Source organism: Nanorana parkeri, unplaced genomic scaffold, assembly GCF_000935625.1.
Source record: "Nanorana parkeri isolate BGI_ZX_2015 unplaced genomic scaffold, ASM93562v1 scaffold851, whole genome shotgun sequence".
Classification (NCBI taxonomy): domain Eukaryota; kingdom Metazoa; phylum Chordata; class Amphibia; order Anura; family Dicroglossidae; genus Nanorana; species Nanorana parkeri.
The window spans coordinates 201,613-228,494 of record NW_017307119.1 but is presented as its reverse complement, the minus strand read 5'-3'; the positions used below and the strand labels follow the sequence as shown (position 1 = coordinate 228,494).

Here is a 26,882-nt window from a genome sequence, read left to right as displayed (position 1 = left end):
AAAAAGGGGGGGGGGGGGGGAGTGGTTTGGGGACCTGCTGGAAGAGATGGGAGACAATTTTAAAGGAAAACAGTAATCAACTGATGTATGTGTGGACCTCCTTTTTAAAAACGAAAACAAAACTTCACATTAAGAAAAGATTACGGTCATATGTTTGGTTTTTATTGCTGTCTCTGTCCCTTGTGGTGGAGATTTCACATCACCTCTCATCCCAGTGGAGAAAGCACCTTTTCTCATTATGTTCAATGCAGGGAAGGGAAAAAAAAGTGGTAGTGTAGTTTGAATGTAACCTCTTTAGCTCTTGTACATGTATACCCCTATGGACCAAGCAATTGTTACATTTATGCTAAGAACCTGTTTGTTCAGCGGTAACCTTCATTTTTTTTCAGGACCATCAATACTTTGGTGAAATTATTACTTTCATTATTATGTGTATATTAGTATATAAAAACTGTTATATATAGATATATCTATATAGATATAGATATATATGTGCTTCACATATTATTAGTATTAACATGTCTTTGGAGTGTGAGAGGTAACCAGAGTATCCGGAGGAAATCCACTTAAGAACAGGAGAACATGCAAACTCCATGCAGATGGTGTCCTGACTGAGATTTGAGTTGAGGATCCTTGCAAATATTTTTCCCTACACCTTCTGTAGACAAAAAAAATTTTTTTTTCTACTTTTACCATTAGACCAGTAGTAAACTAATCTTGTTACTTGCATTTTTTCATTTTTTTTCTATAATTTGTCCTGTTTATAATGACACTAAATGTATGTTTTGGTACAAAGCATTGCAAAGATATTACCATTTTGCATTAAATGCATTTTTGTCCAATCTTTTAACGCAGCACTAAAGCAAAATAAATAAAAACAAAAGTTTAAATGGTTAAAGACAAAAATTAGCAGAAAAGTAATAGCTAAAGGGAGGAGGTGAAGGAGTTAATTAGGGCTGATTATGGTTTACTAAGGGTTAACAAGAATTTAAATAGAAACTGTATACATCACCTCCTGTTCATTCATACGTTTCTCAATGGGGAGAAGCACTCTGTACAGAGGCTCCTCCCCATTCAGAAACGGCTTGATAGTAAAATATTTTCTGAATGAATGGGAAGCCTCCTGTGCTTTCCATTCATTTAGAATAGAGGCTGCAGAAAAAGAGATTGAGTCCTCAATCTCTTTGTGTCCTCAATTTCTTTTTCTATTTTAAAAGGGAAATATCAGGGGGCTTTTTAGACCCCTAATATTTCCCCGAAGCCCCCCCCAAGAGTTGAAAAAAATAAATAAATTATGAAAATTTAAAATAAATAAAAATAATGAAAATAAAATAAAAAATAGTAAAAAATTATTCAAAAAAACTTTGGTTTTTTTCCTTGCCTCAGGCGCAAAAGGAGCTGGCTACGGCTATGCTCCCGTGGTGCTCGTGCGGCTGCCGGCTGAATGTGTCAGATGCTGCAGATGGAAAGGTGCAGGACACCCCATGTGCAACGTCGGCCACACGAGCACCACGGGAGGACAGGACGCCGGGACCTGTAATGTATTGGAATGTAAGCAGGCCGACTCCCTGCCTTCCGGTGCGGGAGGGGGTGTGGAGCTGTATTGAAGTCAATGGCATCGCCCACAGTGCGATCGCCCGCACTCGGAACGCAGGCACATTAGTGCCTGCATTCCGGTCCAGTGCGATCTGCAAAAATAGTGCTCGCAGCATTTTTGCGGATCGCACTGGACTGGAACACAGGCACTAATGCAGGCGATCGCACTGTGGGAGAGGGGCCTGCCTACGCCCCCTCCCGCCCCTGAATGCAGGTGTTTTTTCGTTGGTAGATCTCAATGAGCTCGTCATTTGAAAAGTAGATCTCCAGATGAAAAATAGTGGGCGCCCCTGCTCTAATGAATAGTGTTATAAACACTGATCAGAAGGTCTGTTTTTGACTTTATTTTAGCAGGTGGGAAGGGCCGGTAAAAATGGCTGGAGGTGAGTCAGCAGGGGGGTGGACAGGTCATGCTATGTAGGTGCGGGTGTACTTTGGTTGAAGTTTTTTTGGGCACACATAGCACACATACAGCCAAGACTGGCTTAATACTGGGTTCAGAGTCAAAGCCAGGTGGCCCTGTCTTCTGGTACATGGGCTCATCTCATGAGTACTACAGGCACATCATTCTTGTATTGCACATCCATTTGTCTTGCGTTAATCTGAGATTTTCTCATGCTGTTAATAGAAAACGTATTTCATGGAGATCGATTTTTTTAATTTTTTTTCCCCTATGAAGTCTTGGCTTTATTTTGTGAAAGAGTTTGTGTCCTCATTACCGAGTGCCTAGGGCCTAGAAATATTTCCTCTGGCACCGCTCCTATTCTCTTTGAAACACCAATTTAGTGTTAACCTCTGCTGCGTTTTCATATTTTACAGTTGTAAAGGAAAGAGGTTCCAACTGCTTGTCTAAGTGAATGGAATTTAATACCACAGGATAATGTTTTGGGAGTGGCTGGGACCTGCGGTTGTCTTAAACTTTGTATTTGTATATCAAGTAACAGAATATTGTAGTACATATGTTGATTCTGCAATCTGTTATCTTGGGGCACGTTGCAATGGCTGCTTTCTGCAATGCCCACTGTAGGGTGCTTCCTTTTTAGTTTCGTTGTTTAATGGTATTTCTGGCACTTGGTTTGCCAGGCTGCGGTTGTCAAACATATTTTTCTTTATAGGGCTGCCTGTGTGATATTTTGGTTGCAGCTGATGTGGAATTTCACGGAAAAGTGATTGAGGAAGCCAGCTGGAAGGAAGTGCGGATTCTCATGCACAAACTTTATGGCTGACTCCGGGGGCCGCAGTTGAACTCTTTGCTTTTGAATTTTACTTGGCATCACAGAATGAAGTTTCCAAGTATGTTAGGTTACCTCAGGCAACCAGAAACCCCTAGTCCAAATCATGCAAATAACTTGGTGAATATTGTAATTAAAGTGTATTTAAAGCCAAATTTTTTTTTTGTTTAGAATGGTAAAAACTAAAAACGTTGTCTTTTTTTCCCCATCTTTGTCCCATTAGACAGATTTTACTTCCTGTCCTGTTGGGTTGCGCTGGCCGTTTTTTCTAGTGCAGCCCGAATGCGAGACAAGGCAATTTGCCTTGTCATGGATGGGCTCTATTCACACCATTGCGCTCTGTGGTGTGCACTTAAAAAGAAGAAAAAAAAAGTATGGCATGCAGTAATGTTTTATAAATGCACTGCAGCGAGACTTTGTACAACCACATCGCACCTCAGTGAGCCTATAGAACTGAATGAAATGTCTGTTGCAACATTTCAATAAAGTTCTAACAAAAAAAAAGAAACCATGTGATGCGGCTTGATCAAGCACATTGGCACTGTACAGGGAAATGCACACTAGCAGCCGTGTGGTCGAGCTTGTTCACACCATCTCCTGACCAGAATCTGGATCTTCCTTCAATTTCAATCCATGTAAAAAGGGTCAATTGGACAAATAGGGGGGTTGATCTCCCCTGTGGTAAAACAGAACAGCAAAAAAAACTGGGTACTAACGCTACTCTGTACAAATGATTGAAAAGTTTTGGAGTTGGGCACGCTTAAACTCTTTAAAGCAACTCTATTGCACAAAATTACTGTTACCTGTAAAAGAAGGCAGTACACACTTACCTTTCCTGGTGTCCTTGTCAAACATTGCTCCCATGACAAATTAATCTCCCCCTAAAGCCTGCTGGGATCCTGATCCTTCGCTAGCATTGATCTTGTGGCACCCTGCACCTCTAGGTGGTTCCTCATGTTACTACTGTAGAGGTCAGGGGAAGGAACCAGTAAGAGCTGTGGCAGACCCAAAAGACCTACATTCCTAGAAGTGTTGGTTCTCTAGCAGTTTTTGGGGACCAGCTCTGGTGTATTTACGGCCATCTTTTACATCTGGTAAAAGATGGCCGTAAATACACCATTTTAGGTGGTTTACTGTTTTGAAGGGGACCTACAGACAACCATCTTTTAAATGACACTAAACTCAGGAATGTAATCTTAAAAATGCATTCAAGTACCTTAACTATTAACAAAAATGTATCTTATTTATGTATCACTCGGCTGTAGATCCTCAAATCATCTCTGAATTGGTGCTGACACTGTCCGTCCTTCTGGAGGGGGGCTACTTTTGTTTCCCATGGTCCCTGTGTGTTGTTGTTGTAAAGTAGCCAACACTACTAATTTGTACTGAGATTGTAGTCCATCACAGGAGTCAGCTTGGAGCGGTGCCTACTTTACAACACACACAGGAACGATGGAAGATGAAGTAGCCACCCTCCAGAAGGATGGACAGTGTCAGCACCAATTCAGAGATGATTTGAGGATCTACAGCCGAGTGATACACAAATAAGACAAATTTTTGTTAGTAGTTAAGGTACTGGAATACATTTTTAGGATTTATTTCCTGAGGTTAGTGTCACTTTAACTTCAAAGGGCCCATACTATTTGTGCCATAAACTGGACATATTAAATCAATTTAGTGTTTATATTGAAGTTCATTTCTACAAACAAACCTAGGCAACATATAGACTTAATGTTAAGAAGATAGATAAGTCTGGTGCCCACCAGACCTCCTATGGCGTCCTGTTTTTCCCCCCTCTATTATAAGACATAAATAATTTGTCTGTCAGAATTGTACTTAAGTATTTTTCTTGAGCACAATAGTACTTTGCTGTACTGTGCGGCATTGAGAGATGTAGGGTAATTATTAATACACAATGAGGTGACTTTATCAAGTCTGGAGCAGACAAAATCTGGAGCAGCTGTGCATGGCAACCAATCAGCTTCTCTCTTTCATTTTCAAATCTTTTAAACATTTTGAATTGTAACCAGAACAACAACAGATGGTAAATGTCTTATTAGGGACATCTATACCAGTGACACCTAAGAGGGGAAGTCCCCTCACTTAAAATAATGTTCCTATCTCTTCTTGTTACATCCCCAGAACAGGAAGTGAAGGGATAGTATTGTACTCATTAGGGGGAGTGAAGGGAAAGTATTCATTAAAAAACATTTATGTATTTTATATAGTGCTGCTACTTTGCATGAAATGTGTTTTCATTCCCACAGCCCGTGCACAGTACAAATGAGAATCATCATGGGAGGTATTGTGCTGTAAACTAGGTGGTTGTATTGCCTTGGACATTGCTGTAAAAGGCATTCTTTCAGGCCATGGGAGCTGGAGGGGAAGGTGTTTAGGCAGTCACAGCAGTGTGCATGCAGTACTGTATTTGCCGGCATATAAGGTGACCCCCTAATTTTTCAGTTAAAACATAGGTTTTGGCCTTTACCCGTCGAGTAAGACGAGTATAGCCCAAAATCATGTTTACATACACCCACTATCGGTCAGCCCGCTGGATGTGCGGTAATACTCTATGTCCTGTAGCTTCGGCTATATACAGTATACCGCGCTGAGCCAATTACGGCGAGCGATGTATTCTATTAACCACTTGCCGGCCGTTGTAAAAAAACAGCCGGCCAGGAGCTCTCTAGATCTGAGTGGGCGTCTTTAGACGTCCGCTCAGCCACGCCCCCGGCGCGCGGGGGAAATGGCGTTTTTTTAAACAGGTAGCGATGTCTGTTAATATACAAGCGATCCGCCGGCTCTATAGCCGGCGGATCACTTGTATGAGGACCCGGGATGTGCGTGCCCCCCCCTTCCATGGCTCCCCCCTCCCGCTGGTCCCGGGCTCCGCTGTGCCCGGTGCGAGCCCGGGACCAGCATAGTGCCTCTGTCACAGGGGATCAGAGGGTCCCCTCTCCGCTGTCAGAATGCGGAAGTGATGTATATTACATCACTTCCACATTCTTGTGTCACTCTCCAGCTTCAGATGCTGGAGAAAAGCTGATGAAGCAGATCTCTGCTTCATCAGCTTCTTCAGGGGGGTCCTAGGTGACAGGGGTCTTGGAGACCCCTGATGTCTCCATAAAGAGGACCTGTCACATATTTTGCTATCTCATAAGGGGGTTTTCTTAGCCCCCTATCTGATACGGTCCTTTTTTTTTTTCCAATGGAGCAGGCCATAATGAGCTACAACTGCATTCCGCTGTGCCCATGGAACATAATGAAATGTCACTCATGCAATTTCAATAAAGTTCCAACAAAAAAAAGAAAACTATGGGATTGGTGCATCGGCAGTGTGCCTGCTAACGCACATCAGTAGCTGTGTGCTGTAGTGTAGCCGCTGCTGTGATTGCAGCTTAACTCCATGATTGATCATATTCAGGGTATAACATGAAATATGGGCACATCTGCAGCTCCCCCCTCCTACAGGGATGCCTATGTGACCAATTCTGTGTACCACCACGGCAGAGGGACTGGTAGTTCTCAATAAAGTATAACTGCAGTGACATCACAACACTTGTACCTCCATTGACATTTCCTCCCGTCCTTGTAACTTCCAAGTCCATACATCAGTACGGATGGGCTGGGAGAAAGAGTCTGCAGGAGCCAGAGCATTGCACCCGTGATACACTGATTGTGGCTGCAATGCTTTGCGAGCTCCTATGTAAAAAATCAATAAATGTTTCCTTTATTAATGTGTGTGCATTTATACATTTTGTTTTCAACAAGTAGACTATGTCTGCAAAATAATTCTTGCTGTGAATGTCACATGTTTTGCATTTTTATAGTATGTTTGAATGATGTGTGGATCATCCAGCAGAGGAAGTTCTCAGTGACTCGGCACAATGGGGAGAATCTCATGAAAACTGGAGCAGACAGTTTTCTTATGGCAACCAATCAGCTTCTCTCTTTAGTTCATTTAAGCTTTGAAAATAAAACGTAGATGCTGATTGGTTACTGTGGACAACTACTCCAGATTCTGTCTGCTCTGGTTTTTATCAATTCCCCCTAATGTGTTTCTGTCTATTACTCGCGCTCTCTTTTTGTGTGAAGCACAGCTATTGTGTAGCACTTTAAAACCGGAAATAAATCCTGTAAATATTATGTAATGATGGCTGCACCCATAAACACAGTATGTAATTACAACTATATATAGATATATATATAGATATATATATATATATAGATATATATATATATCTATAGATATATATATAGATATATATATCTATAGATATATATATATCTATATATATATTAACTCGCACACACTCACTCACACACACACACTATTTATTTGAAAAGACTGTTCTTTTGTCATTTGAAGTATCAGTAAGTTTCCCTTTCCTGATAAAGTCCAGATGTTCCTTTTACAAACTCCCAGCTATCTTCTTGTAAAGGTGAATGATTAATTCAGTAATCTATGAGCTGAGTCTTTGGAGCGGTGCGCACCTGTGGATGTTATATATAGATCCTGACATGATGTCATTGTGTACACAGGTTATGTGCTATTACATGCTGTTAGTGTACCAAGATTACATTTACCATTAAACAGAAGGTAGTTATATGCTTTTGATGTCTGTAATAACACAGGTGCAAAACTTACTTTTTCTTTTCTTTAGGCCTCTAACATTTCTAGGGGCGTGAAGTGTAAATTGAATAGGCAATGCAGTTAATAAGAGGGAATTGATTCAAGAGGCACTCAGATCAAAGCACTTTCAGGTACCCACAGACATGAGATGATTGTTGCCTGATCAGGCAGATTAAAGTTGGATCAGAAAACGATGGTTGGACGTCTGTGGGCAGTCTGTAAAGCTCCCTGATAGACGGATCTCAGGGGAAGAATGGGTTATCAGTAGAATTTTTCATGCCTGATTGCTGTTGTTTCTTTGATAAAAGGCCAGCAGTATGCATGCTGATAATCGGGCATGGGTCATTTAAACAGACTATTACTAGTATGGGTCATCGCAACCAGTCATGATTGGGCTTTTGAGTATCCTGTGTTAAAGCCCATCTCAAGGCAAGCAAAAAGCAGTACCCTTGCAGTGGGGCTAGCCCTGCACGGTAAGAGTTAAGTGCTTGTTTTTGTCTAGGGACCGGATTAAAGCAGATTTACTTACCTGATACCTGCTCCGCAGGTGGTCAGCCCTTTCCTCTTCTCCTCCTCTGCTCCTGCTTGTGGAATGTCTCTGTGTCCTCCGGTCTAAAGCTGGCTATACACCTTACAATTATCTGCAGATTTTCTGTGGTCAGATGGAAAAGATGCAACAGATTCCTCCATTTACACTTAACTGTGTGAATGGAGGGATCTCCCACTGGGCCAAGCTTCCGTAATCTTGCTAGTCGGCCCTGCTGGCTCTCAAAACACCTGAACAATGCCTGCATCCAATCAGATTGTTCAGGTATTTTGACAGCCAGCGGGGCCGACCAGCAAGATACTGAAGCTTGGCCCAGCGTGAGATTCCTCCATCCACACAGCTTAGCGTAGATGGAGGAATCTGTTGCACTTTTTCCATCTGACCACAGAAAATCTGCAGATAATTGTAAGGTGTGTGGGCACCTTAATGCAAGTCTTTGGCACCTGCTTCAGATGTGAGGATGTCAGCAGTTCTTAGACTGCCAGAGCGAAGGTGAGAAGAGCCTGCGGGGACCGGCTTAGCAGCCCTGAGGGAGCCGGCATGAGCAGAAATTTACTCCAGCCTCTAGACATAAACAAGCACTTAAAGTCAAAAGTTGTTTAAGCTTTATCAAATGCTGATCAAAGCACAATGGATGCTGCTCCTTGATGTTTTAAAAAAGAACTATGGGGTAAGTGTTTTGCCCCATAGTTCTCCTAAGGGTCACGGGAGGACATATACTAGCGTCCGCCCGTGACCCAAAGCTCAGTATATAGCGAGCTACAGCTCGCGGTATACTGAGGCAGCCGGGACAGATCCCGACATTACTGTCGAGGTCCATCCAGCTGCGTGAGTGACAGCTGGGTCTGCCTACCTAGAGGCAGAGCCAGCTGTGCCCGCCCCCTCCCCGTCCGTGCCTCCACTCCGCGCCGGAAGATCGGAGAGGGGAGGGGGGGAACACCTGCAGGGAGCCGTGACTGACAGTCACCGCTCTCTGCAGGGAGATGATCGAGAAGTAAGCAAGCGACGGTATGTGTTCGCTCACTTCTCAATCTATTGAGCCGATGTGTGACAGTTTCCCCTGTCCCCTGAGCACTGGCCCTGGTATCCTGTTTAAGGGTGGCACCTTTCCCTTGCAGGGTCCTATAGAGCCACCCTTGTGTGTGCTAATAAGCTGTGTATGTCTCCACAAACACACAGACACAGCAAGGCAAGACACTCCTCTGCTCCCCGCTTCCTCCTTCCTTCCTTCTCCAAACTAGTAGATGGACAACTGCTGCAGACTGCTCTGTCCATTGTGAGCTTGTACTGGACAGGAAGTTCAGGGAAGTTGAAGTTCATAGAGTTGGAGCGGTTTGAAAACAAGATGACTATAAGTGCATAGCCAATAATGTACAGGAATATGTTTGCTGGGCAGTGTATATCTGCTGGATCTGAATTCATTGTTAAAAATGGGGGCGGGTTGTGTGTCCAGAGACTTAAAATGATCATGATTGTTCTGGCTTTCTTAATACAAGTTTATGTTTACACAATTGTTTACCTTTATGTTACAGGGTTATTCACAAAAGGGAGAAGAGTTTGGAGAAGGGAAGAAGTGAACAATCTAATTCTAGGACAACATAGCTGAACCGGGTAGTGAGTGGAATTGGAGAATTTTTACAAATCGGCTATGTTGTCCTAGATTGTTCACTTCTCCTGCCTTCTCCAAAGTCTGCACCATTTTGTGGATAATCCTGTAAGTCTCAATGCCAGTCTGATAATTTTATTCTTAGTTCAGGTACATTTTTATCTGAATGCTGTCAATTGCTGTGCTAGCCTCACACTCTGCACACTCAGGAGCTGGGGGACCGTATGTGACTAGGCATGAACTATCACACTGCTGGTGACCTTTTATGTCTTGACTGAAACTAAAGCCTCAGGCAAAGTAAATAAAGTTAATTAAGAGCTCCTGCACGCGGCTGTATGAAAATACGGCAAGTAGTACTGTGTAAAGCGCTGTGTAAAATTGTCGGCTCTGTATAAATACCAATAATAAAATGGAACACAGGATGTTCCTGGCAGCAAAATCCTGTGTTAAAACACTTTATACGCGTGTAACGTTTGTGCAATGTTTACATGCACATAGCGTATAGCACAAAGGTGCCCTATTGGTTTCTTGGCAGCATGAGCCACCTGCATGAAGTCCAAAAATTACAAAGGTCAGACCCCTAGTAACAATGTCCTAGTAGAATCAGAGAGTCACACAGACCCAAGGTCTTGTTTCCTGGCTAAGAAATGTATCGGCAGGAATCTTGTAGTGTCTGCTCTGTGACAGGACTTTTCCTTTTTTATATTTAAAATAGCAGGTGCACTTTAAAATGGAATTCTGTTTTTTGTTCCCATGCAGAGAGTGCAGAGGGAATAGATCCTCTATGGGGTCTATATTCCTTTTCCTGTTTTGGTATTTTCATTTGACCCATTGACACCCAGGTGAGTCAAACTTCCATTTTTCCTCTTGGCAGTGCATTCTCGACATATTCCTATAGAGAAATCTGCCAGGGAGCCAGCGACCAATTGTGCCTCCCCCCTCGTCTTCATGCTATTTCTCTTTGTTTTGTTTAACAAACCTGCCTTTATACTTGCTGCAGTTTAATCCAACAGTGACTTCTCCTTATTTCCTTAATCCGAAGGGATTGTCACTATCAGGTACTGCTTCAGCCTACCAAAGCCTGCAGGCTATAAATAAAATATAAAAGTATTTGGCCTCACGACAGGCTTAAAGAACAGAGGTTTGCTTTAAGTTTACTAAAGCTTTCCAAACTCTATGCTAAGCTGATGCCAGGTCTTCACATTAAGGGCCCATTCACACAAGAAGCATTGGGGCTGTGCTGACTGTTTTTTCCAGTGCAGCCCTAATGCATAGGCAAGGCAATCTGGTTGTTTTAAATGGGTTCAGGTCACACCATCACATAACGGTGGTGTGCGCTGAAATAAAAAAAAAATGTCTTGCTGTTGACCTTGAGCTGTGCGGTCCAGTCACATCACACTGCATTGTGCTAATGGAACTGAACTCAGACGTTAAACCTTAAAAATACGTTCAAGTACCCTAACTATTAACAAAAATGTATCTTATTTGTGTATCTCTCGGCTGTAGATCCTCAAATCATCTCTGAATTCGTGCTGACCATGTCCTTCCTTCTGGAGGGGTCTACATTAGAGCAAACGAAACATGAGATTGAAGTCCATCACTAAAGCGAGCTTGGAGCAGTGGCTACTTTACAACACACACAGGGACCATGGGGAACAAAAGTCGCCCTCCAGAAGGAAGGACAGTGTCAGCACCAATTCAGAGATGAGGATCTACAGCCGAGTGATACAAAAATAAAATTCATTATTGTTAATAGTTAAGTTACTTGAATTAATTTTTAAGTTTCAACTCCTGAGTTTAGTGTCACTTTAATGAAATGTCACTTGTGACATGTCAATAAATTTCTAACAAAAAATGTCTTACTAATGCCTTTGAAACGTATGCACTATTTTGTTACTGGGTGAATTATTTTACATTTGTGGAACTAAGACCAAAAAGCTTATAAATTATGGTACATCAGAAGGAAGAGAGTCTCAAGTTGAATTCTTCTTGCTGATGAGGTCCAGGAAGAGGTGAAGTAACATGGTTACTTAAAATAGTCTGAAAACTGTATTCTGAGACAATGTGTGTTTAGAAATCCCATTACTTAAACAATCACTTGGCTTTCCACCAAAACCGAAGGGATCTTTCTTCTTTGTTGATCAGTGCAAGCTGGACTACCAATTGTACTACACTTGTGTCTGCGCTTCATCTGTCTGACCCTGGACAGTTCACTTGTCCAGGCCTGGGCTGATCCCTCTGCCAATACTGAGTGCGCTTAACCGTTTATAGGCAGAAATGTGCAGTAGTCCAATGTGTCTTCTTTTCACACTAGGGGAAACAGTTTTCTTATTTATAGCATTTTCCCTATAATAAGATAGCAATTTAAATGTCACTATGATGGTTTTATCTTACCTGTGACTTGCACAGCAGCTGCAGTGTGGCTGAGGGTGAGATGAAGCTAGGTTGCTTTTTCACCATGAATTAGACTCATCCTAGTTTCCTGGTGACTTAAAGAGACGGGGGGAGTTTATCAAAGCAATTGCTACAGTTTTAGTCTCTTAGATCATATTTGTTATGTGCAAATCTTGCCTGTTTTTGACCTGAGCTTGCATTACTTTTCCAATTGCAGTTTTTTTGCAACTGTTCTCATCTGCACTTGTTTTGCGGCTGTCTGAAACTGGAGCATCACCTACCCTGTTTCCCTGAAAATAAGACCTACCCCGAAAATAAGACCTAGTACTATTTTTGGGCATTTGCTAAAATATAAGACCTACCCCAAAAATAAGACCTAGTTGTGACCATTGCCAGGGCTAGTGGTGGCATAAGGGGGAACCTAAAGAGCCGCGGGAGAGAATCAGCGGTGCCAATGAATGGAAAGGTATGGCACCCCTGATTGCCCTGATCACCCCATTCTTAACTTTGCCATTTTGGATTATTTAATTTGGATTTGCATTAACTTTGGATTGTTATAAATGAAAAAATAAAAATAAGACCTACCCCGAAAATAAGACCTAGTGCGTTTTTTTGAGCAAAAAAAAAAATATAAGGGGAAACACAGTAACAAAACAATCGCAACTTAAGAAGTCCCCATGACCATTTCTTCAAGAAGCGACAGTTAAGCTTTTTGCCTGGAGTTACGAGTCTTCTTTCCAGGAGTCTATTTAACCTAATTTATGAACAACATTACATTAGCAACATAAATCTGTTGCAAAGTGCGTCAAATATTTTCTGTGCAAGTTCAAACACTCGCAATTGCTGTGATAAATTAACCCCAATGTGTCATGAAAAAAACAAGAGGAACTGCTGTGGGTCTCCTATTCAGGTATGTAGAGGGGCCTGTACATACCTGCAGCAGTCTAAAATACAGTGGTACCTCGGTTCACTAACCTAATTCGTTCCACGATTCTGGTCGCGAACCGAATTGGTCGCAAACCAAATCAAACTGTGATCAAAACGCGATCTCGACTAGAGGAAGCCATGACCACGTGTCAGAGCAGGGAAGATGATCGTGTTTGTCACCCAATGTGGAGTTCGCGAACAGAAGCAAAATTTTGCAGAACTTTCTGTTCGCGAACAGAAGCGTCCGTGAACCGAGGTATTACTGTATGTTCCAGCCAAGGTATCCTCCATGTGTATTGTTGGAGCTGCAAGACTTGACTCAGATTGGACGCTGTTTATCCAGATTTTCCCATTACCAGATCCAAGGCTACCACCTCTAGTGGGTGCATAGATTTTATTTGTTTCATTTGATCTCTATATAGTAGACTATAAACACCTCCAGTCATGGCTGAATTTCAGGCTGTTCTGCCAAATAAAGCTTTGGCATTTCCTGATAGTCCAGCCTCACTTTGCTTTTCTTTTTTTCTGTAACAGTGTCCTGTGTGTGTTACACTAATCTAGCCCTCTCCTTCCCTCCTCCATGCTTTGTGCACCCAAAGTTTAGTGGTCTCCATAATGACATTGTCATACAAGACCTTCATCAGTGGCCTGGCTGTCATAAAATACACCCCCTTGCGCTCTGGAATCACAGGCAGTGCCATCATCTATGCAGCTGTGCCCTGTGTAGCCATGGCATACAGTAATGTAAGCTATCCAGAAATGGCCACTACATTCATGAAGCTCCGGTGACTATGTGGACAAGTCATTGCAGTGTGAATGGGTGACATCTTTTTACTTCTCGAAGCTCTTGATGGTGCCAGGGAGGAAGAAGGACCTCTGGGTACACCCACATGCCTGGAAAGGAATTGCTATTTTCCAGGAGAAAGGCTACTTTTTAGGATAGTCATATGTTCTATAAAAGAGTAAATACAAGATAATGATTTTGTATTGATTTATTTTATCCTCTACTTCCTTTGCTGTGTATGTCCTGGCTTTCGCGGTGAGCTGCTGGAGCGGAATCTCATGGAAGATGGACAAAACAGCTTATTGTTTATGAGCTGTAATTAATGCAGCTATTTGCTCAGAGCACACTGAAGATATAAAACATCTTACAAGCAGATTTGCATCTGTCATGCTGGCCAAACAGCATGTTTTCTCGCAGGATCACACAGAGTACACAATGCCTCTTCCTGCATTAAACAAGCTCACTCATTGGAAAATGCTACTAGAAGATGCTGTTGTTTTGAAGACCAGAATTTGACTTGCCCATGTAGAACAGTTGGCATCTGGGAAATGCAAACTCTTTGCTTCTTTTTATTATGTAAATAAATCCAGGTATCTTCTTTCCAGTAAACTAAGCCATTACCGCCAGAATTTTCAAGTGCCTACCTGCTGTATGGCTCTTCCTCTCTGGCTTACAGGCAAAGTAGAACCAAAACTGTGATGTTGGCATAGATGTCGGTATTGGACATACTGGACATAATGTCCAGTTAGTTTCTTCCATGGCATCAATTTTGGGGCAGAGTGGTATCTTTGGAAAACTTTTTTTTTTTTACACATTGATAGTTTGCTAGGCACAAATAGAGCTCTACAATTATCAATACATTAAATAGGAACTGTACCCATATCTTTGAAATGACAACAAATCCACTTTTAGAAATGTTTAGTAATGACAATCTACAAACAGATGCTTCTAGATAATTGCCGGCTTTTTATTTTTTGCATACCTTTATTTTTTTCCCCTCCCCATTCTTCTCACAGTGGCTATTTGTTTTACTATGGGCAGATGAATCCATCTCCTATTACTTCCTGGAACTCTGGTACATGTGACTAGGACATGTGGCCAGGACATGTGACTATACACCATCGCAGGGGAGAAAAATACCTTTCCCTGAAATCCTCATGAGATTTCCCAGCAATGCTCTGCTGATGTAATCTTCCCAGGATGCATCGCTAGGGCACAGATTACGTCACTAATGACCAAGAGTGCCAGGAAGTGGGAAAACAGTAATTGTAAGTAAAATAAAATATGTCTGTTTTAATCATTTGTAAGATCTGCAGAGCTGCATGCTGATGTGATTTTTAGTGAAAGGGGGTAAAGGTTCGCTTTTAAGGCTTTTTTGACCAAGTATAAGTATACAACAGTACCAGCTGGACATGTTGACCTAGCTTTGCTAAGTGTCTATGTAACCTTCACTTGAATCGATGCCTCTGGAATGAGCATATGTTTATAGCTTTTAGTAAATATTAATATAGAAAAGGTGTTTTCTAGTTTAGAAAAGCATTGCTAGGTTCCAGCAAAAACACTAGCAGTACAAGAGATGTTGTCACGTATTTTTATTTTTTTTAAATTTTTTTATTGGATGTAAAATGGCAATAGTTTGCTGCTTATGTTTACAGACTTTATTTTGATGGTCTTCCTCTTTCCTGGAGAAAACAATAATTGCGTTCAGTTTGTCAGCCATTGAAACAATTTAATATTTGTTTTTAAAAAAATCCTTAGAGCAAGTACCCCATGGTCCCTGCTACTAACTTTGTTAGTCCAAACACCCTCTTCTGTGTATCTCTCTGATTTAGCTTCACTTTGTTAGTAGGGGATTGACTTCCCTAACTTCAGGATGTTGCCCTGCCCAACTACCATCCATCTGTCCAATGAGAGTGTAAGTATTAGGGCTACTGTTATTCAGGGCTGCAACCAACTAATCGATTAATCTATCATAATCAATTTATGAGAATAGTTGTCAACTATTTTCATTATCGATTAGTTGGTTGGATCACCTAGCTCTCTCCTCCACGCTGGGAGGAGGGCACAGCAAGCAGTGGGCGGGTGCAATAGCCAGCCTGCTATTGCAATTTGAAATAGCCCATAGCAGGCTGGCTATTGCACCAGCCCACTACCTGCTGTATTTACATTCAGCTGCCATCTACGGAATCTTGCAATGGCAGCTGTCATGCCCTGGCTGAAGCTATTCAAGCGCCATGTGCTTACAATAAAATTATATATATATATAAGATGAGACAAAAGTCTTTGGTTTCGACCTGACAAATTCTGCTGTGGGAGGTGCGTTGCAGTGCCATTCATTTTAATGGCACCTCAATCGCGCTTCCCACCCGCAGTGTGATTGTCTGCACTGGAAAGCACAGTACCACAATGCTGTGCTTTCCAGTGCAGTGCGATTGCAAAAAATTGACATGTAGTTTTATTCTAAAGTAAACTTTGTAACACTGCATTTGTGTATTTTATTTTAAATTTAAGGATGGTATTTAATTTGTTTTGTCCGATTAATCGAAAAAATCATTGGCCAACTAATCGATTATGAAAATAATCATTAGTTGCAGCCCTGCTGTTATTGGATGGTGTTTTGCCAGGTTGGCGAGGCTTAGCCCAGAAGTCAGACCAGTCTTAGTGGCAAAATAAAATCAGAGGCATCCAGCAGAATTATTTCCCAACTGATAAAGGTAAAAGCAGACACGATATTGTCCCTGCTCTTTTATATGTTAATAGCGTAGCTTGCTTTAATTTTTGGGGGTTTTCAGACTGGTGTTGGAAATGAGGACCGTTATGAGGAACAATGAGTGTTTAGTCAAATAAGGAGTTTAACGATTACTTTTATATCTGTGTATTCCAGCCCAAATATGTGCCCTTTGTAATGCGCTAGGCCAGTGTTCAAGATTCTGCAACATTGCACATTGAATGAATAGGCTGGCTACCTTGCCTGTAGGTGATTGGTACTTTGCCCTTTACCCTCCTTCCTTCTCTTCTGCTGGAGACTGACGCTTCTGCTCTTTGCTTCTGGGTCTCCCTAGCCTCTCTGCTACCCTCCCGGCCAGGCTTCCTGAGTTGCTGACATTGTCTTATTTGCGTTACAGAATTCACAGTTGGAAGAAAGTGAAACTGAAGTTTTCTGCTGCCAGTGTGAAGATACAGAACACTTAAATGGTACCAATGTACGTATAACGTAGTATATAGACTCCTTTCTAGGTGTGTGCTGTACCAGGGGTAAAATCTACAAATGAACCTTAATGAGCAGCCATTACAAATGAGGTTCTGGAGCGGATAGAAAATTGTCTCCTTTTTTCTTTTGTTCATATACGTCTTCAGGTATTTTGATTTGGAAGGGAATATGGTGACCAGCATTTTTGTGTCACTGGCCACCTAGTAGGATCACAATAGGATCTTTTTTTTCGTTCAATAATTTTTATTGACCTTTTTCAAAGCATTTTAACAGTCAAATGTTGCAGAAATATAGAAACATTAGGTAGCTTACAAAGCTGGAGTCATTATCTTTTTCAATACAATACGTGAAGGGATTAAATATCAGATTGGGAGCAATAGCAATCTAACATTGAGGTTTTTAATATGCTGCTCACTACTTCGTTAAAGCCAGCTTAACCCCACATGGATGTGTACATTCAAACAGAAGTAAATATCTTTCTCCCCTAATTGGGAGAAGGGATAAAGTAGGATTGAGAGGAAGATCAGTAGTGTTAGTTAAGCGGGCCATACACTTTACAACCCTCGCAAGACTTTTTAAAAACGTACGATCTGCCCATCATGGGCAGGCAGATCGTACTTGTGATCATCGCAAGCCCGCCCCGCTGAGGGGCAGGCTTCCGATTGACTGCAATGCTTAACGGGCAGTGTGCACACACCGACCCGTTCGGCATCTGTCGAACAAGCACGCCACTAACCGTCAAACAAGCAGGCTGGGAAACAAGGGGCAAGACAGAGCGCCTCCATAGTGTAAAAGTGTAATTTATTTGTACAACACGCAAATAAAAATGTACTTACAGGAAAGTCGGTGGTTAAAAGCATACAAATGGTGATAAGTATAAAATCTCTAGCAGCGGAAGTCTGAAGGAGTACAGCACATCAGCGTCCTCTGCCCCCTTGAGTTCTAAAGGTCTACTCGTTTCAGGGGCACGCCCCCTTCATCAGAACCTCGAGAGCATCCTTCGATGCTCATAGTTCTCCTTTAAGCATTAGAAGTGCACCGAAATGGCAATTTCAAAACTGAAACGAAACCTAAATTTTAAAAAAAGTCAGGCCGAAACCTAAAATGTTTTTTTTTATTTTTTTTCTAATTTTTCAAAATTTGGATCTTAAACTTGATTCGGTTCGATATTCGTTTTTCAGATTGCTGATCCATTTGAATCTCCGGTTTTCGTTTCACATCAAAAAATCATTTTTTGTTTTTCATTATGAATCTTGTATCCACAATTATTAACAGAAGGTGATGTAGATCACTCCAATTCATTCATAATTGAGGATATAGTAAAGCTACTCTGTCCTCAATTATGTACAAACACTCAGAGATCACTGATCACTGAGTGTTTGTACTCGCTCTCCATCCTGACAGCTGTCACAGGAGGCTGAGCGAGCGGAGCAGGGAGTAGAGCTCAGCCTCCTGTGACAGCGTGTGCTGTCTCCACCCCCACACCGCTCTGCCGGACTGTGACAGGAGGCTGAGCAGTGTGGGGAGGAGAGACGCTGGCCGCTCACAGCACTCTCCTCCCGCAGCGCTCGGCCACCTGTGACAGTTTCTCTTCTCCCCGTTGGGACACAGAGCTCCTCCCAGCGGGGGAGGAAAGAAAGCAGGGATGCGCCGCTGTATCGGCAGAAAAATTGCACTTTTGGCATTTAGCCAAAAGTGCCATTTTCGGCCGATTATGTTTCAGTGGCTAATATATCGGTGCATCCCTATTAAGCATATCAATGTATAGCAGATCTAAACCCAGAAACAAAAACAAATTATATTGCAGCTTAACAGTGCATACATTTCTTTTTTCATGGGTTTTTTATAATGTTTATATTGACCTGGTAATCCTGCAAAAAACACACTGTCCCTGTCCTTTCGTGGCTATGCTCACTCCTTCACTGTATCTATGGATGGAGCCATTGTTGTCACACTGGCTGAACTTTAAACATGTCTGCTATCATTTATCTCCTTTACTGTGGGATGGGAAGATTAGTAGAAGATGATACTTTCATTTTAGCTCACTGAAAGTGGTAAGGACACTGTTTCTTTCAAGATCTGCAGGTATTTGCTGTACTTGCTGAAAAATGTTCTTGAAAAAAGAAAACTAATGCATAACATTGGTAAGCTGTTCTTGAGTTTAGTTGTCATTTTAGGAATGTTTTCCTTGCTTGATAGTATTTATTGGATTGCTCCTGTGTGAGAAGCCCTTTCATTTCAGACCTTCTAGTGGAGGATTTATCTCCTGCCATATTTTTCTACGACTTTCCAAGTTCCTCTAGTCTCATGGGGAGAGGCCCAGACATGACCAAGGCATTTTTCATATCTTTTTTACAATAAAGAGATGTAGATTACAGCAGCAATATTGTAGAGGTGGGACAGTGTCACCCTCAGGCATATTCCTTGCCTGCTTTCATGTACAGTTTGCTGATTACAGCGGTTTCATTTTATTGAACCTGAGGGAACATGAAAAATAGTTGTAAAAGAGTAAAAATTATTAGTCATTAGCAAACTGTTTCTTTATCCCAATTGAGATGTTTAAACATCATTTTCCTAAGCAGCTATTCAATGTTACGTTAAGGAACTGTGCAGGTGTTGTGTGGAATGTAATGTGTACACTGAGTGGCCAGATTATTATGACCACCCCATCAGTTCTTCGTTGGGCCAGAAGATGACTCCACGAGATGACTTTGTTGGGCCGCCTCGTGACTCCACAAGATGTTGAAAGGTGATGCGAGGAATCTGACACTGCACTGTTGCCCTTCTGTTGTCTTGTACCAGTCTTGCCACTCTCCGTTCTGCCCTAACATTGACTAGTCGCTGACGGCCACAATTCGCACGTTCAGACCCAGATTTTCGGCTGACAGTCCGGTCTTTAAACACTTTAACAACAGCTGCTCTTGAACATTTAACAAATTCTGCTGTTTTGCTGATACTCGCTCCATGGCTCCGAGCGCCAACAATCATCCCACGTTCAAAGGCTATTAATTCGCGTTGTTTACCCGTATCTTCAGAAACAAATCACTTCTACTGTCGTGGTAAATAACCTGCTTCCCTATTTATAATGGTCTGGCCCTCTAGCAACTTCAGCGCCAAATTATAGCTAATTTGCCTACAAACTTCAGGTGGTCATAATAATGTGGCCACTCAGTGTATATACCTTCTGTATATGATTTGTCTGATGGACCCCATTTCACAGGTTCCTTGTAAACAACAGTAGGGTCTTATTGTATGCATTCCTTAAAGCGCATTTCCACCTTTGCTGAGGTATTTAAAAAAAAAAAAAATGCCAGCAATGTACACCAAGTTTACATGAAGCAGGCATATGCAGTTGCTGCGCCGCATGCCTTCAGAATAAAAACAAAAAAAAACACTATAGGATTGCATAGCTAGATACCTATTGGCTATTTCACTTTGCAATGGCCAATAACAAACTAGCTATTGCACCCGCCCTCTGCTGCTGTCAATCACTTCAGGTCCCCCCCTGCTGATTGCTGATGGAGAACTTCTTCAGGTTCCCCTCTGCTGATTGGCAGCAGAGGGCAGGTGCAATAGCTAGTTTGCTATTGGCTATTGCAAAGTGAAATACCCAATAGGAATCTAGCTATTCATTCCTAAGGTGTTTTTTTTTTTTTTTTCTGACTTCCGGCGGCCCCCGATGTCAGAAAAAAAAAAGCTTGCAGGGAAAAGTTTACTCTGCTCGATCGAGGAGCGGGAGACTATCTAATAGCGGGGGACTCTAGGGTGACCCCTGACAAATTGTCATTCGACCCCCTACGGGGTCGCGACCCACAGGTTGAGAACCGCTGCTGTATATGAACATAGAAACGTACTTTTTTTTTTTTGTTAGCTTTCCTCTTCATATCCTGAGCTGGTGTGCAGTGATCATATTACAGTGACTCACAGGGAGGGGGTCAGCTGCTTTACAGTCCAAATGTAGACGTAGTAGTCGCTCGCACGCCAGGATCCAATGCATCAATCCGTCCTTTTATTGACGTCGGATACAAAGCAACGTTTCGGAACCTAGCATGGTCCCTTCATCAGGCAAGAAGCACGGTGACGGTGCTTCTTGCCTAATGCAGGGACCATGCTAGGTCCCGAAACATTGCTTTGTACTTGTGATGCCACGTGTATCTGACGTCGATAAAAGGACAGATTGATGCATTGGACCTAGGTGTGCAAGTGACTACTACTTCTACATTTGGATTTATGCCACGCCATCCACATATAATTTTGCATCCTCTATTATATTACCATGGGATTCCGGTCTGGCAGTGCAATGGGACAGGAATAAACTGCTTTACAATCTGACGACACGGTATCAGACCGAATTTCCTGTGGAGAAAGCTTTGAATTTCTAGGATTCAGACCTAATAAAATCTTCATAAAAAATGAAGAAAGCCAGCAATGTGAGTCATGAAAATGTGCTCATGTATACATTATCCCCACACCTCTACATTACCACAATGAATGCTAATCACTTACAAAGGTGGAAATGGACTTTAAGACTAAAGTGCTGTGGTTGAATTTTGGATTTACGCTACTAAAATGAGACATGCGGGATCCCTTTTGTTGTTGCATTTAGTGGTCAGGATCAAATTAATATTCCCATTGTGCATGCCCAAAGACATTCTCTTGTATACCAGCCAGCCCCCAAATCCTGGCACCTGCCAAACTTTGAGAAAACGCCAGGCAAAGTTTGAAAACTCCAGACAAACCACTAAATACTTACATAAAATGCATATAAATTAGCTGTGTTACCTGACAAAGGATTTTTATTTCTGTCCATCCAGTCCTGAGATTTACACAGTCCTAATACGCAAAACAGCCAGGACGATGACACCAGTTTCTCTGTTACAAGTATAAATTGTAGGTGGGATGCAGTGGTGTCCTCTCCTCACCCACAACCTGATGAATGGACAGTGAAAGAGCAGCAGCGGACTGATAATGTCATCCTCTGCTCACTCTCCTCTCTCTCCCTATCAGCCTCTAAGCATGTTACTGTTCCACAAATTTACATAGAGCACACTTAATTAGCTGCCAGTCCTGCCCCTCCCTCTCTCAGCCTGAGAGCTGTGAACCAGACTTCATTTTAAAGTATATTTAAAGCCAAACATATTTTTCTATACTACTTTAGGGTGAGAGAGTGTTAAAACCCTTGTTAGGTTTTTATTGCTGACTGTGTCCCTGTTGGGAAGATTGAAACTTTATTTGTCCAGGTGACCTTTTTGACTGGTATAGAAAGTGATGGCAATTTGTAGACTTAACAGGAGAGGAGGTTAAGGGAAATCTTCCAATGCAGACACTTGTTCTGGTGACACTTGTCTAAGAAGGGGTTTCTCCCAGCTTCGGAGAGATTTCCTCTTCCTGTTCTAGTTCTCTGTGACAGCTAATGAAATTTCCCCAATAGGCTAAACACAGCAAAATAAAACCTCCCTGTTCCCTTTTTAATTCCTGAAGTCACATTGGGCAATGCACATTCATATAGGCCAGTGGTGGCGAACCTTGGCTCTCCAGCTGTTTTGGAACTACAAGTCCCATGAGGCATTGCAAGACTCTGACAGCCACAGACATAACTCCCAGAGGCAGATACATGTTGGGATTTGTAGTTTTGGCACAGCTGGAGTGCCAAGGTTCGCCACCACTGTTATAGGCCCTTCACTGTAATGGACAGGCTCTTTAACCAGCTGTACATGGTGTCCGATCATGCTTGCATATCCACTTGACACGTCAGCATAAGCCTTATGAGCTTTAAAATGTACACAACTTTTTTGGGCATATTGCAGAGGCTGTCTGTGTTGTCCTGTCTATCAGGGTCAGGGGACCTTCAAGTAGAGTGGACAATGCCTTTCAGAGGTCCAGAACAAACCCCCCCCCATGTCCAAGCCTTCACAAATGAAGAGCAGCATGTGTTCCCTGATATCAACAACAGCCCCATGTGAGTTTAGTGTAGAATAGCAATCACTGGATGAAATCACAAAATGCTCTTGGTCTTGTAGGAGTTGAGAATACAATGTTTAATATACGTTCTATATGTAAGAAAAAAGTTGTAGATCAAAATTTTGAAAATTACGTTGTTTTTCCCATGCCTAGCTACATTTCAGTTTAAGCTCCTCTAGTCCTTCTGAAATGAAGGTTCCATTTTTGTCTCCGTGTTCTTGCCAGGTCACAAAGGCCACCTACTCTACTGTTTTGGGAAAATAGGGTAGACATGGCTGGTGGTTTAGGGGACTGTAGGATTGGAAAGTTTAAAATAGATTAACAACCACAGAGAAAGGGTTTAGGGATTAAAGAAGCCACTGATTAAAAATTGAGATACTGAAGGCGATCCGTAATCTGAAATCCTTCCAATGGTTTCTCTTTTCTTAGCTAAGCTCTTTAAAAATCTGTTTTAGAAAAGGGCATTTTCATTGGTATCACATTTACATTTCAGCAGAAAATTTTCCTCTGCACATCTCAATCATGTTATCTATGTATACACGGGGTAACCAAACTTGGGCCCTCCAGCTGTGGTTAAACTACAAATCTTATTAGGCATTGCAAGACTCTGGCAGCCGCATGACGGGATTTGTAGATTCACCATAGCTGGAGGGCTGAAGTTTGGCTATCCCTAAGGTATACTGGTTATATGTGCGATTAGTTCAACTCCCAAACCTGATTGTGATGGTATTTTTGCCATCTGATGTTGGGTGACTGAATAAAAAATGTTCTCCTTTTCTTGGTTCTTGACCCCCAACCCTTTAATTGGTCATGGAAGAGGCAGCTGCACTGATGAGGTCATTCCTCTGCTTTGCCCTCTTGTCAGCAGGTTTACGTTTGGCTTATGTGCTCAACATTAGCACCTGATTGTCCAAAAGAAACTATGTGCACCACAGCGCACCACAGTTGGAATTCAACTTCAACACGTTGAGGGAGAAGGCTGCCGTCTTCAAGGCCACTGGGAAGTATCCTCACAACACATGTAAAACAAATAGAGAAACAATGCCTCCTCCTAGTGTATTAACTTTTATTTAGATAGAGCAATAAAAACTACTCGCATAAAGGTGTACTGGAATAAGCAATAAAAATACAAAGCAGGTCCCTCCCAGAGAAGACCGGCAAGCTGATGCGTTTCGTGGGAGCTTCCCCCTTCCTCAGAGCTAGTCTGGTAAAGAAAAGCACAGGAATATATACCACGTGGAATCCATGTCCATGTGGCAAACAGCAAATTAACAGGCAACCAAAAGGTACCAGCCCACTGAACAGTGGTGCACCAATAAGAGCGCTCATACTATTAATACAGGGCAAGCATAGTCCCAATAGAAAACATAGACAAATCTCTCACTATTAGAATGCAATAGCTTTTGGATCAGCCTCCATGCCTGCTTAGCTGATGCTGTCGTGTGTGCAGCCGAACAGATAGCTGTCGTCATTAAAGGGGAGTCAGCTATCTGTTCAGCCGCACACGCGACAGCATCAGCTAAAATAAAATGAATGATAGTTCTGTGGACAAATATCTATCTGTAACAATTTTTTATGATTTAATAAACTGGGCAGGATTTAAATATTGACCTGTGCCCAGATAATGCACACCAAAGTATTTATGTATTTCAAACAAGCAGTAAAAGCACTTTAAAACAAGCCTTCAGTCACCTCTGTATCTATAAGGATATCAGTTCAGAATTCCTTCCCTTTCAACACAAGTCTATAGGTATGCATTTGGTTGAATGCAGGTCAGGAGGAGTTCAAATGTACCAGTCAATGAATTCAGAATGATCTATGAAGCATCTCATATTGCTGTAAAATGCAAGCAAACCACAAGCTGCATTTTCCCAAAGACACAAGCCCTAAATATAACAAGATATACCATTGCTGATGTTTTATTTATCAGCAAGGCACTTATTTGATCTGTGACAAGGGCTGCACCATAGCATTGCATTCTGTATGCTCAACTGAATGGCCACATCTGGATGTTTGTGAGTGCAGCAGCAGAACTGTAGAGGAGGACACGGCAGCAGACCCCTCTGTAACTGAGGTCATAAACAGCCATCAAATCACTTCATTGCAGACCTTTGATTGGTGAACTGAAATTTTACCCGTAAAACAGTTTTTATTAGCACATGTTTTTTTCTATTGAGGAGCATGCAAAATTGCTGCATGTACATACACAAAGTACATATACAAAACAAAGGCATGTACAAAATTAGAATCCCTGCAACAATTAAATTCCAAAATTCAGGGGCAATAAGGACTTGGATGACAGGAGAAATTAAGTCCCGTGCATGATGTTTTTGTAAGTTCGTTTGTAGGGCGGACCATGTATGAAAAGTTGTCTGCAGCCCCCTATAACCCTTTTGCTCAAGGCACTGGTCCAGTGGTGCCATTATGGTAGATAATGGAAATGATCAGTTCTCAAGTACACTGGACCTTCAGAGGGTGTATATGTACCTCTTCTTTCTCCGACAGCATGACTTCAGGTGCCCCTTCTCTCTCAACTGACAGCATAGCTTGGTTTAAACATACAACATAGTTTTGTACTTTGCACATTTATGCACACCTCGGCAAGAATGTTCCCAGACCAATTTTGCTGCATCTGGCATTGAATAGATTGTATACAGCTATTGCAGCCCTTACTGTAAATTTATTGGTAATTTAACTCGCTGTAGTCACTGTGCATCCACTGAGCTGCCTTAGTAAAATTACCAAATGGTAAGTGCAGTTAAAGGCTGCACACAAAATATAGTGCGTTTTCTTCCTTTGCAACTAAAAACTGAATTAAAATAATTGGTGTGTCAAACACTACGCATGTTATTGCCCACACACCATGAACATCCCATCTGCATGCTTTAATGTCGGTACAGATGAAGGCTGTGGGCCATATAGCCATTTGGTTCATATGGTACCCAAAGAAAAAAACAAAGCTTAGTTGACCAAATAACAACAAGTTGTTACTTTGTGGCATCAACCTGTGAATCTGAACTGAATGTGATCATTATGTACTTGTTTTTGGAATTCCAGGTGAATTCACTTTCTTCAGAGCCCGTTCACACTAGCTCACCTGCTAAAGGGCTGGTGTGTTCGAACAGCTTTGGTAGGTGGGCGGTGTGATGTGCCGTCTTTGTGCATCACGCTGTTTACTTTTCTTTTTTTTTAAACTTTTTTAAAGTGTAGACTTCATTTAGATCCAGCAGCGTGGTGTACTTTGCTGCAATGTTGGCCAATGCTCTGCAAAAAAAATGCAGTGCACCACACCGCATATAACCCATGTGGTGTGAATGGGGCACATAAAAAATAATTGTTTTCTTTGTGCCCTAGTGGTGACTGGCCACTGATTTCAGTGGTAAAAGGCGCATGGAAGATGCTGGCAGCTATAGGATTTAGTCACGTGCGTTCCACTTTAACCATAGATTTACTGTTTGTTCTACTTTTACCATAGATTTACGGTTTGTTCTACTTTTACCATAGAGTTCCTGTTTGTTCTACTTTTACCATAGAGTTCCTGTTTGTTCTACTTTAACCATAGATTTACGGTTTGTTCTACTTTTACCATAGAGTTCCTGTTTGTTCTACTTTTACCATAGAGTTCCTGTTTGTTCTACTTTAACCATAGATTTACGGTTTGTTCTACTTTTACCATAGAGTTCCTGTTTGTTCTACTTTTACCATAGAGTTCCTGTTTGTTCTACTTTAACCATAGATTTACTGTTTCTATAGGAAAGCAGTTTTTTGTGGTATATAATTCCCTATTAGGCAGACTTTTGAATATAGTTATATATGGTCTTTCTTCTCCACTGATCCATTGTCAGTTTAGGCTTTATTTCATCCTTACCATCTTGTCTTGAATTGTATTGTGATTGTAATGTCTTCCTTATAATGTAAAGCACTGCGCAAACTGTTTGCGCTATATAAATCCTGTATAATAATATAGTTGTGTAAGATTTCCACTTGACTC

General features: G+C 41.8%; 1 protein-coding gene across 2 annotated transcripts in view; it reads left to right on the top strand.

Moving 5' to 3' along the window:
* SSH2 (slingshot protein phosphatase 2) overlaps positions 1-26,882 on the top strand; it is a 215,248-nt gene that overhangs the window by 33,604 nt on the left and 154,762 nt on the right. Inside the window, exon 2 of one of the 2 annotated variants that reach the window (XM_018565481.1) lies at positions 16,845-16,922. The exons of the other annotated variant lie outside the window; for it this stretch is intronic. Within the exon in view, the coding sequence (XP_018420983.1) occupies positions 16,845-16,922 (78 nt within the window). The remainder of the gene's footprint in view (positions 1-16,844; positions 16,923-26,882) is intronic. 2 annotated transcript variants of the gene reach the window in all.